The 11,544-nt window shown below is 42.4% G+C and overlaps 1 protein-coding gene across 1 annotated transcript; it reads left to right on the top strand.

Annotated features, from left to right (window-relative positions):
- The first annotated feature begins 205 nt into the window (after positions 1–205).
- Positions 206–7,356, top strand: TIPRL (TOR signaling pathway regulator). The gene is made up of 7 exons (XM_033146596.1): positions 206–404; positions 1,197–1,376; positions 1,933–2,032; positions 2,152–2,283; positions 3,095–3,190; positions 6,149–6,211; positions 6,645–7,356. The coding sequence occupies exons 1-7, from the start codon at positions 304–306 to the stop codon at positions 6,777–6,779; spliced, it is 807 nt and encodes a 268-aa protein (XP_033002487.1). The 5' UTR covers positions 206–303; the 3' UTR covers positions 6,780–7,356.
- Positions 7,357–11,544: the final 4,188 nt, after the last annotated feature.

Genomic DNA, 11,544 nt, shown 5'->3' with positions numbered 1-11,544 from the left:
ACTGATTCATATGCATTTGCCCCGCACATGGGAGACGGCGCCGACTTCAACCAATAACCGGAAATGCTTCTAGCGAAAGACCGCAGCCTCTTTGCAACGTACATGTCATGAACCCGGAAGCGGAAACAGGGTTCTTTCTGTTTCCGGCGGTGGCTGTTTGGGGGAGGGAAAAAAACCCCAACAATACACCCCGTTAATAATTCCTCCGACGGCTCCTTTTCGGGGCTTTCCTCGTGGAAGGGTCTCAGGAAGTCGCTCTCTCCCCTGCTTCTCCCTCTCTATGCTACTTCCATCGCCGCCAACATGATGCCCGTATTCAAGAGCAGCCGGAGAGACTTCACTTTCGGGCCGTGGAAGCTGACGGCTGCTCGGACCCACATCATCAAGTCGTCGGAGTCCGAGAGGTGCGAGGCGGGGATGCTAGGGAACACTGTCGCCAGAGCCTCCGCTGCTGTGTCGGCCGAGCCCTTCAGGTTGCAGCGGGCCAATTCGGATGGCCGGCGGCTTTCATTGATGGGATTTCAATGAAAACAAGCCCGGAAATCTTCCTGGGCGGCTGAAACGTAAAGTGACCCCCTCCGACCAACAGCATTTTCCATTTTCCTAAAAATCCCCCCTGATCCCAAATGTGCAGAAAGCAAATGCTTTGCAGGGGGGCGGGGGAGCTTTTAAGGTTTCTGAACAGACATGCTGTTTTAAGTGATCAAGTTATAATGTTTCTGCCAGATGACTAAGTCCTCTGATCAATCAGATCATATACACTTCACTCATTATTTATAAGTGATATGTTTGTAGTTTACTTTCTTGCTTTCTGAGGGCCGCTTCACGTGCTGCTACATTTGTGGCAAATCCTTTTGTTAAATGCTAATGTGTGATCCCAGAAGCGTGTTTGTGGTGCCCATGTGCTGTGAAGGTATTGTGGTAAATTGCGAGTTCCAGTGAATTAACCTCTTGTAGTCTATCTGGGGACTTATGAGACAGACCAAAAATGAAAGGAACATACATGTTTGGGGAAGGTTAGTCTTTCCAGTGCTAAATTCATCTTAAATAAGCAAAGCTTATTAAATGTTAATATGTTTGGAATTAGATGTGGCATATTGTAATATTTTTCCAAACAAATTATGCCTCTGTTTTAAATTATGTAGTTAGGGAGAAATAGTCCCAAAGTGACATAACTTTTTTTTGTTTCCATGCAGAATAGCTGAAGAACTACACATCCCTTGTGTTCCAGAAATGATGTTTGGAGACAATGTCTTAAGAATTCAGCATGAATCTCTCTTTGGGATAGAATTCAATGCAACTGATGCTTTAAGATGTGTAAATAACACTCAAGGCATGGTTAAAGTTGCTTGTGCAGAGGAGTGGCAAGAAAGCAGGTAATAAGACATAAGATTAATCAAATCTAATATGACAAATTAATATGTTCAGCTACTTTGGAGAAATAGCTTAGATTTTTACATTTTATGTCACCCACTTGAGATGTAACCCGGATAAATGCTTAATGTTTGTCACTTTCCCCCTTAACATAAATAACATTATTGTACATTTTCTCTTTCCCTCGAGTCACAGTTTTTGAGATCGTGATGTAAGGGAACCACCCACTAACAGAGTCTCATATACTTATTACTTCTTGAGTCCACAACTTTAGTTATGATGAAATAGGTTTCTGACATTTCTGCTTGCTAATACAGATGTGCTATCCAACAACTTTGAGCAAAAAACTTGAGCAATTTTTTTATATGATTTCTGATCTAGAATAAACAAAACTGATATTGTACAGCTGATAATGTTGTGTCAATCTTCAATATCTCTAGGAATTTGCAAATATACAGGCAACATTACCATAGCCTCTATTAAAAACTGGGTCTATCTGTAGATATCCTTTGGTTCTAAAACTGACATGCTACATAGTTGTGTATCTTTTCCCTTGAGGTCTGAGCCTGAGCACACAAAGGAAGTTGTTAAACCATATGACTGGACCTATACAACAGATTACAAAGGAACTCTTCTAGGTGATACATTAAAGTTAAAGGTACGTTCTTAAATCTGCTCTTAACGGCTGCGTACTTTGTAGTACTAAGCAGTTAAACAATGTTTGAAGAGCACTCTTATAAAAAAAACATAACTTTTAAATTATTTTGCCTCTTCCAGGTTTCTCCCACAACAGAACATATAGATACAGAGAAACTAAAAGCCAGGGAACAGATTATGTTCTTTGAGGAAATACTGCTGTTTGAAGATGAACTTCATGATCATGGCGTTTCAAGCCTGAGTGTAAAAATAGTGAGTTCGGTCACTTTGTACATGTTATATCTTACAGTAGGAAATGTCTTTAGAGTTTGACTGAAGGAAAAAACGAAAAGGTGTAGTGCCCAAACTTACATTTATTTCTCTGTGTTAAAGATATTCCTTTAAGATGTCAGCTAGTTCTTTCTCTCCTTCCCAACCCCCAAAGGCCAACAGAAGCTCAGTATTGTATTGGTTTGTGTACAGTACTTGTAAATTGACAGTACTTGTAAATTGCTTGAAAGCCTATTTTGACATTAAGCAATATAATAAAAAATATGAAGAACCAGAAATGATGGACTGGATGCAGTTTCCACCCCAACTTTTGCTCTGCTTAAGACTTTGAGACAGGAAGGATCTAGCTTATGAGGTTCCATTAAAAGGACAAGATGATTATCTTGTAAAGGCTATTCAGATTCAATTGAAGTTCTGTACTGATATTAACTTGATACTAACTTGTAGTTGGCACTTTATTATGTTTGTGCAATCTGAAATGCCGCCTGAAGATTTAAATCTGAGTTTTTGATAATAATTACTTTGTAACAATGTATATTCTGTAACACCAAAGTTAACATTTGTGATTCGTATGCATTTTTTTGGTAAGACTTTGTATTAAAACCGAGTACAGGCCAGACATTTTAGTTAAGCTTTACTCTTGCATAATATTTGCATTTTTAGAGGATAAGTATCCACAAGAAAGTATTTTAGTTGAACAGTGGAGAAAGAGCTACACACTGAAGTTTTTTTTTAGGTGTGTAAGAGCAAAATATTGTAGATGTGTGCAAATTATTTTTCCTGTTTTTCACAGAGGGTAATGCCTTCAAGCTTCTTTGTGCTCTTGAGGTTTTTCCTGCGAGTTGATGGTGTGCTTATCAGAATGAATGATACAAGGATTTATCATGAGGTAAGGAAATCCTGATATGCTTGTTTTGTTCTGAAGACCATAAAATGGTTAATATTTAGAAATAAAATGCTATATGTTGTAATTTGTATGTTTATTATGGTTATTTATATTGTCTAACCCAGAGGTTGGCAAAACTTTTTATTCGCAGGCCGGTTTACTGTCCCTCAGACCTTGTGGCAGGCTTGAGAGGCGGCACCGGGGAGGGGGGGAGGTGGAAGAAGAGGCGAGGGGGGCAAGTAGTCCTCCTCCCCACCCCCTGCCGCTGCGCTTACCTTCCCAGGGGCTGCCACCACCACCACCGCTGCTGCTTTTCATGGGTAGGCAGAGCGAGCTCGTCCACTTCACTCACTTGACCCCAGGAGCACCAGGGTTGTGGCAGTGGCAGAGGGAAGATGAGCAGTGGCGGTGGCAGAGGGGCTGCTTAAAATGGTGCTCAGCCAGCTCAGCCCAGCCCCCTTCCTCTTTTAGGCAGGGCGGGGAGAAGCCAGGAGGAGGGAGGGAGGAGGCGCCACTGCAGTGTGTGTGAGGGAGAGGGGGTGAAATGGAATGGTGTAGGGGGGAAATGGTGCAGCCCGAACGAACAGAATTCCCACGCCGATCCGGGGACAGTCCATGGGCCAGATCCTGAAGGCAATTGGGCCTGATCTGGTCCGCGGACCTTAGTTTGCCGACCCCTGGTCTAGCCAAAACCATTACTACAGATATACAGTGAGGGGGGAAAGTATTTGATCCCCTGCTAAATTTGCCCATTTGTCCTCTGGCAAAGAAATGACCAGTCTACAATTTTAATGGTTGTTGTTGTTGTTCAGTCGTTCAGTCGTGTCCGACTCTTCGTGACCCCATGGACCAGAGCACGCCAGGCACGCCTATCCTTCACTGCCTCCCGCAGTTTGGCCAAACTCATGTTAGTAGCTTCGAGAACACTGTCCAACCATCTCATCCTCTGTCGTCCCCTTCTCCTTGTGCCCTCCATCTTTCCCAACATCAGGGTCTTTTCTAGGGAGTCTTCTCTTCTCATGAGGTGGCCAAAGTACTGGAGCCTCAACTTCAGGATCTGTCCTTCTAGTGAGCACTCAGGGCCGATTTCCTTGAGAATGGATAGGTTTGATCTTGCAGTCCATGGGACTCTCAAGAGTCTCCTCCAGCACCATAATTCAAAAGCATCAATTCTTCGGCGATCAGCCTTCTTTATGGTCCAGCTCTCACTTCCATACATTACTACTGGGAAAACCATAGCTTTAACTATACGGACCTTTGTCGGCAAGGTGATGTCTTTGCTTTTTAAGATGTTGTCTAGGTTTGTCATTGCTTTTCTCCCAAGAAGCAGGCGTCTTCTAATTTCGTGACTGCTGTCACCATCTGCAGTGATCATGGAACCCAAGAAAGTGAAATCTCTCACTGCCTCCATTTCTTCCCCTTCTATTTGCCAGGAGGTGATGGGACCAGTGGCCATGATCTTAGTTTTTTTGATGTTGAGCTTCAGACCATATTTAGCGCTCTCCTCTTTCACCCTCATTAAAAGGTTCTTTAATTCCTCCTCACTTTCTGCCATCAGCGTAGTATCATCAGCATATCTGAGGTTGTTGATATTTTTTCCGGCAATCTTAATTCCGGTTTGGGATTCATCCAGTCCAGCCTTTCGCATGATGAATTCTGCATATAAGTTAAATAAGCAGGGAGACAATATACAGCCTTGTCGTACTCCTTTCCCAATTTTGAACCAATCAGTTGTTCCATATCCAGTTCTAACTGTAGCTTCTTGTCCCACATAGAGATTTCTCAGGAGACAAATGAGGTGATCCGGCACTCCCATTTCTTTAAGAACTTGCCATAGTTTGCTGTGGTCGACACAGTCAAATGCTTTTGCGTAGTCAATGAAGCAGAAGTAGATGTTTTTCTGGAACTCTCTAGCTTTCTCCATAATCCAGCGCATGTTTGCAATTTGGTCTCTGGTTCCTCTGCCCCTTCGAAATCCAGCTTGCACTTCTGGGAGTTCTCGGTCCACATACTGCTTAAGCCTGCCTTGTAGAATTTTAAGCATAACCTTGCTAGCGTGTGAAATGAGTGCAATTGTGCGGTGGTTGGTACTGGTAGGTTTATTGTAACTGAGAGACAGAATAACAACAGAAAAACACCCAGAAACCCAGAAGGCAGATTAAGGTCGAAAATAGTTCACTGCTAGGAAGATAAAGCTTCAGTAATACAGTTTTGGACGCTGATACAGCATGTATTGGACGCTGATACAGCATGTAGGCTTTGCAGATACAGATCTATACAAATACAAAATATTTCTGTTGTTCCAGCAAGACAAGATGTAATACAAATTCTGAGTCAAGTACAGACTTACTGTCTGACAAATGAACTGATACACCTTAAGCATCTATATAGTTCACACTGGGCAGTTGTCATAGCAACTGGTTTGGCTGACACAGCACCAGTTGGCTTATCTCATACATGGGGTGATTTGTGCCCATGACGGGAATTAACCTCTTCCCCATGACCAGTCCCTCCAACATGTCTGTTTGTAGCAGATGTCCCCAAACTAAGGCCCGCGAGCTGGATATGGCCCAAGGGACTCAATTATCCGGTCTGCGCTGTGCTGCCCGCTGCCGCCTCCCGCTCTTACTGGTGCGGCGTGGCGTGGCTGCCCACTTCCGGGTCGGCAGAGTTCCGGAAATAGCTTGTGTGCATGTGCAAGCATAATTTTCGGCGCACCTCTGGGTCTGAGGAGGCCCATGCGCACGCGCACAAGCTATTTCCGGTGCTCCGCTGGCCCGGAAGTCGGACGGAAATAGCGTGTGTGCATGCGTATGGGAGCGCGCTCCCCCGCCCTCCAGCCCGCCGCGCGATCGGCGCTGGAGGAACTGGCCCGAGGCCTGTTAAGTTTGCTGACCCCTGGTCTGTAGAATCTTATATTATTTTATGCAGTTACATTTCAGCTGTTTTCTTTCCTACTAGGCTGATAAACACTACATGTTACGGGAATACACCTCGAGGGAAAGCAAAATATCAAGCTTAAAGGTATTAACATTTTAAGCATGAGCGTCTTTCTCTTGTCAGTGTTGGTAACTTTTTGATGCAAATTGCTTTTTGATAGGGCACTGGCAGATGCTACATTCATGAGCATCTGCCAGTGCCCTATTACCAGGGAAATGAAATTTAAAAATGATTTTGTGTAGTAAGACCTTTTTATTAATAGTTGTTTTTTTACTGAGCTTTAGTCTCCAGGGTAATGCACGTTTTCACTACTTGGATGTGTTTCTCAAGCTGCCCATTTATGGGAGAGAGACTTGCTGTGAAGCAGAAATTTAGTAGTGTTAATATGTGTAAAAGTTATATAAACAATATGAATAACTAATTCTAAATTACGTTTAACAGTGCCCCTTTTAACTCTGTATAGATATGTTTTGTCTTTGGCTGGGCTCTGCATAATTCTTTCCCTTTTGGTTTTAAGCATGTTCCTCCACCCCTTTTCACGGATCCTAATGAGGTTGCTCAGTACTTACCTGTCAAGGAGAACTTTTGTGAGAAGTTGGAGTTCCCTGAGAATTTGCATCCTGAATCTGAAGCAGCACCAGAAAGCACTTAAGTGGGATCTCCGTAATTTTGTGGACTTGAAACAGACCTTGTTCTGGAGACCATGTAATGCCTTGGTTGTTGTCACTGAAGATTTATCTACCTTCTAGATACAGATCTATTCGGATGTCTGACTAAAATTTCTGTAGCTGTGGATGGTCAGGAGCAAACCTTTGCTAATGTTTTCGTTGTGTCTATTTCAAATGTGCCCTGAAACTGGTTCTGGACTGGAGTTACCTGACATAGGAGAATAAGCCTGCAAACATCACCAGTAATTCTTTTGAAGCATACAGCGTTTCAAGAAAGTTTACTGGGTTTAGGAAAAATCAAGACTCATTCATAAGCTCGAACAGCTACTAAGAACTTTGTTTTAACATAGTCTTTGTTATACAAGGGCCTTGTTTCATAAGAGTCATAGGACAAAGCACATTGATCACTGATGCTTGGTAAGTTTTTGGATCTCAGTGGATGGCATTACTCTCTTAATCAGTTGCATGGTGTCTGTCTTTAAATAAGAAATACACGAGAAACACTGTTTGGCCTGGTTCACATGCAACATTAAACCGTAGTTTAAAATAAACTGGTTTTTGCTTAAGTGAGCTCTCCCTGGCTTCTGTCTGTGGCACACAGAGGAGGAAACAAGTGACCCCCTGCTTGTGATTTGATTCTTGCCAAACCATGAGTGGTAAACGAAGAAGAAACCTTGGCTTCCACTTATGGTTGGTGTAGCTTAGTCAGAAGTGGTGGGTGATTTCATGGGTGAAATAACAACATGTAAAGTATGGCTTAATTTGGTATGCGAACTAGGCTGACGCCTTCTAAATGATACTAAGGGCAGCACTGAGTGTTGCATACTGCTCATGGAGCAAGATTTCACTGTCCTACCCAAGCATACCCCCAAAATCTCACCCTCTGGAGCAAACTGAGGATGCTAGTGGGGCTGCAATGAGGAGAATGGGAATGTGAAGTCCTGTTTGTGCGCAAAAGTCTGTTCCACTCTCACAGACATCATTATGTACAACACAATGACCATTTTATAGATCTTGGAAAAGCAATTTAACAAAAGTTTGGATGCAAAGTGGAACTCTGTTTGCAAATTGGGGCTTTCTTCGCTTCTCCACCTACATTCCGCCAAAAGCAACTCCCGAGGACTGAGGGTCCCTCAAAATGCAGTGGAACAAAGGAATTGGAAAAAATGTGCATGCAGAAGTCCCATTTCCATTTGTGCAAGATACCTTTGGATCCAAGCCAAAGAGTTCCATAATAAGTGTGGTCCAGTAGTGTTTCGTAGTGGGTTGCTTTCTAACAGTTTTGATGGAGTTGGTTCTTAAGCAAGCTAGGCATTTTTAATAGGGAGTAATCGTTGAAATGGATTGTACAGTACCATATTCTTGGTAAAAGTTACCTCCCATTAAAAAAATAATCCTGGGAATTACTTTTGATTACATTGCCAGAATAGGTAAATTCATGTGATTCCTGTATATGGTGTCAGTAATTTTCTTCTTAGTAGTCTACTTCAAATATGTTTAACTTGTAATTTTAAGTTAATGATATTTTAACTTAAAACAATTACAAAAACTCATATTCGTGTTCTGAGAGTACTCTGCTACCACGCCCTTTTCCTGCCCTTCTAATGAGCTACCGGTATATATTTTGGATGAAAATCTGTGTTTCATGTGTTTTGTTCTGGTCCTATTGTTTATTTCTAATAAGAAAAGAGATTAATTGTACTGCTTGCAGGAGATGGGGGAAGTGTGTTGTGCGTTTTCCCACCCCACAAAAGTAAGGAAAACGTAAGTTGGGATTCCCACCCCTCCAATGGCAGTGGAAGTTTAGAGATACCCTGCTAATAGCATATGCCATGACAGTATTTCTTCGGTTTCACATGAGGGTGAAGAGTCTGAGCAACTGTTTCAGGCTTACTTGTTTTTCTGTGCCACCAATTCATTTTTCATGGTGAGCAAGAGTTTCTTTTTCTATTCTACATTTCCTCACTTCCAAAACCTATCCGATTTGGAGTTTCAAAGCAGTCAAATGCTATGCATGTTTAATAGTTCCCTTGAACATTGTAGGACTTATTTCTGAGTAAACATGCATAGGATCAGAATGCTGAGTTTTAAAGCATACTAAGGCATATAACAAAGGATCAATGGTAAAAAGGTCACCACTGAACATACCTGCATATGGAAGACCTTGACTTGATGCAAATGATTCAGTGATGCAGTTTGCACTGCAAAGCGATTCTTCTAAGAACTGAGTATGTATATAACCTGTAAATAACATGCATGTGTCGGCACCACAATTTTTCCAGATGGTCAGCTGATTCTGTAATTCTTAGGAATCTCTCAGTTGCTCATACTGTTAATTTTGTTGTAGCTACTTTTCTCTTCTTTCATTATTACCAGTCATATAATAAACAGAACAAAGATGATGACTGCTTGACCTGGGGAAGGAACCTGGGTAAAAATACTGTAGATACAGAAAGTTTCTATAGGATATTCAGTGAAAAGGAAGGACAGGCAAGTCTATTGTGCTAAAGATACCCTCAGTATCTTTAGCACAAGTCCTATTGAAATGGAGGGAAATTGCACTGCATAGCTCCCTTTCATTTCAATGGGATTTGTACAGAAGCAGTTTTAAGATTTTCACTCACAAAGGCCTCTCATACTGTCCTTTAGTCAGCCAAATAAGTGATGGTTTGTACTGTAATCAGCTGTTGCTAAATAAAAATGTTGTTGTTGTTGTTGTTGTTGTTGTTTAGTTGTTCAGTCGTGTCCGACTCTTCGTGACCCCATGGACCAGAGCACGCCAGGCACGCCTATCCTTCACTGCCTCTCGCAGTTTGGCCAAACTCATGTTAGTAGCTTCGAGGACACTGTCCAACCATCTCATCCTCTGTTGTCCCCTTCTCCTTGTGCCCTCCATCTTTCCCAACATCAGGGTCTTTTCCAGGGAGTCTTCTCTTCTCATGAGGTGGCCAAAGTACTGGAGCCTCAACTTCAGGATCTGTCCTTCTAGTGAGCACTCAGGGCCGATTTCCTTGAGAATGGATAGGTTTGATCTTCTTGCAGTCCATGGGACTCTCAAGAGTCTCCTCCAGCACCATAATTCAAAAGCATCAATTCTTCGGCGATCAGCCTTCTTGATGGTCCAGCTCTCACTTCCGTACATTACTACTGGGAAAACCATAGCTTTAACTATACGGACCTTTGTCGGCAAGATGATGTCTTTGCTTTTTAAGATGCTGTCTAGGTTTGTCATTGCTTTTCTCCCAATAAAAATGTACGCCACATTTTAATCTCTCTCAACTTTCAGTTGTCTTTACTGTGAGAAAGATATATTTTCCTTAAGTAGCCTGGTAATAACATTAGATTGATCTAAAGCTCTGTTGTAGGAAGGGGGAACTGGTTCAGCTGTTCAATTGGACTCCAGTTCCCACCAGCCCTAGCCATTGTGGTTCTGGTAACAACATCTTTAGGATCACAGTTTCACTACCACCTCCCTTATAGTGTTCATAAATTCTACAGGTGGGATTGTATTCTGTTAACTACCTCAATGGCTAGTGTGGACGCTATTACAAGATCACATGTGGAAGGGAATGTATTGACCATTTATATGCCCGAGTTAAAACTGGGATACCACTTAAACACCCTGTTATCTCTCCCCATGTGTTATTTTGCACACTTTACGCTAGTGCTGTACATCTAGAAGACAGAAGATGGCACTGTCAAGCTTCAGTGAAAGGAGCAGAGGAGCCGCTGTGGATCTTTAAATTTAGTCACATCTAGTTTGGCGTTAGGAAATGCATATTGGCAACTAACACGAACATTTTAAAAATGAGTAACTGCACAATTAGGTTTGCAGCTAGTGTGGTGTTGGCATTTCAGCCTTCAGTCCCATGCTGTGGTCCAGACAAAAATCATGAGAACCACTATTTACGTGCTGTATGTTAAGGAAGTTTTCAGTGAGGCAACAGTTAAAACACTTTAATGGTGGTAGCGTTTATATGCTACAACCTCATTTACACAGTGGCCTAAACTATTGACATGAATCACTTTTTAGTAATTGGCTTTTAAGTAACAAAAATCTGTCTGGGGAAAATACTTTTAAGATCTAACTCATAGATTTAAATTTCATTAAAAAAAAAAAAGCAATGCTAGGACTGCACCTGATCACCATGAGTTGTGAATCTGGGTTCCATCTCCCCCTTAGCCTGCTTAGTCAGCCCTGATTAAGATGCTATTTCCCAGCCAGTATGCAAAACAGGAATACTAATCAATGTGCCCTGCCAGTTATTTAGGAAGACACAACATGTTCAAACTACTAGAGGTCTGGACAAGAACTGGCCTTTTCTGCTGTGGCTCTCCTTTTATGGGATGCTATCCTCAGGAACTCATTACGTATATTTATGCACCACTCCAAAGCATTTCAACATACCTTTGGCTGATTTAACATTCCATAAGGCCTTTTAAATGTGTTTGTGGGAAGGGAGGACACTGGTTTTTGTTTCATGTATTTCCTGTTCTCATCCTGCATTTTTATGTTGTGAACCGCCCTGAGATCTTCGCGTGAGGGGGCGGTATACAAATTTAGTAAATAATAGACATCAGCGTAGAGAAGAAGGAAAGGGGGGCGGGGAAAAGCTTGCTACTCTCTGGTGGGAAAACCCGCCCTACTACTGGACGTAAACGCGAATGCCACAAAGAGGATCGGAGGCGGAGTCGAAAGAGCTCTGCAACGCGCAGGTGCGAGGAAGCAACCCCCCCGCGACTACATAT

The sequence above is a fragment of the Lacerta agilis genome, chromosome 4, assembly GCF_009819535.1.
Source record: "Lacerta agilis isolate rLacAgi1 chromosome 4, rLacAgi1.pri, whole genome shotgun sequence".
Classification (NCBI taxonomy): domain Eukaryota; kingdom Metazoa; phylum Chordata; class Lepidosauria; order Squamata; family Lacertidae; genus Lacerta; species Lacerta agilis.
Note: the sequence above shows the minus strand (reverse complement) of the source record. Positions and strands in the feature narration are given on the sequence as shown.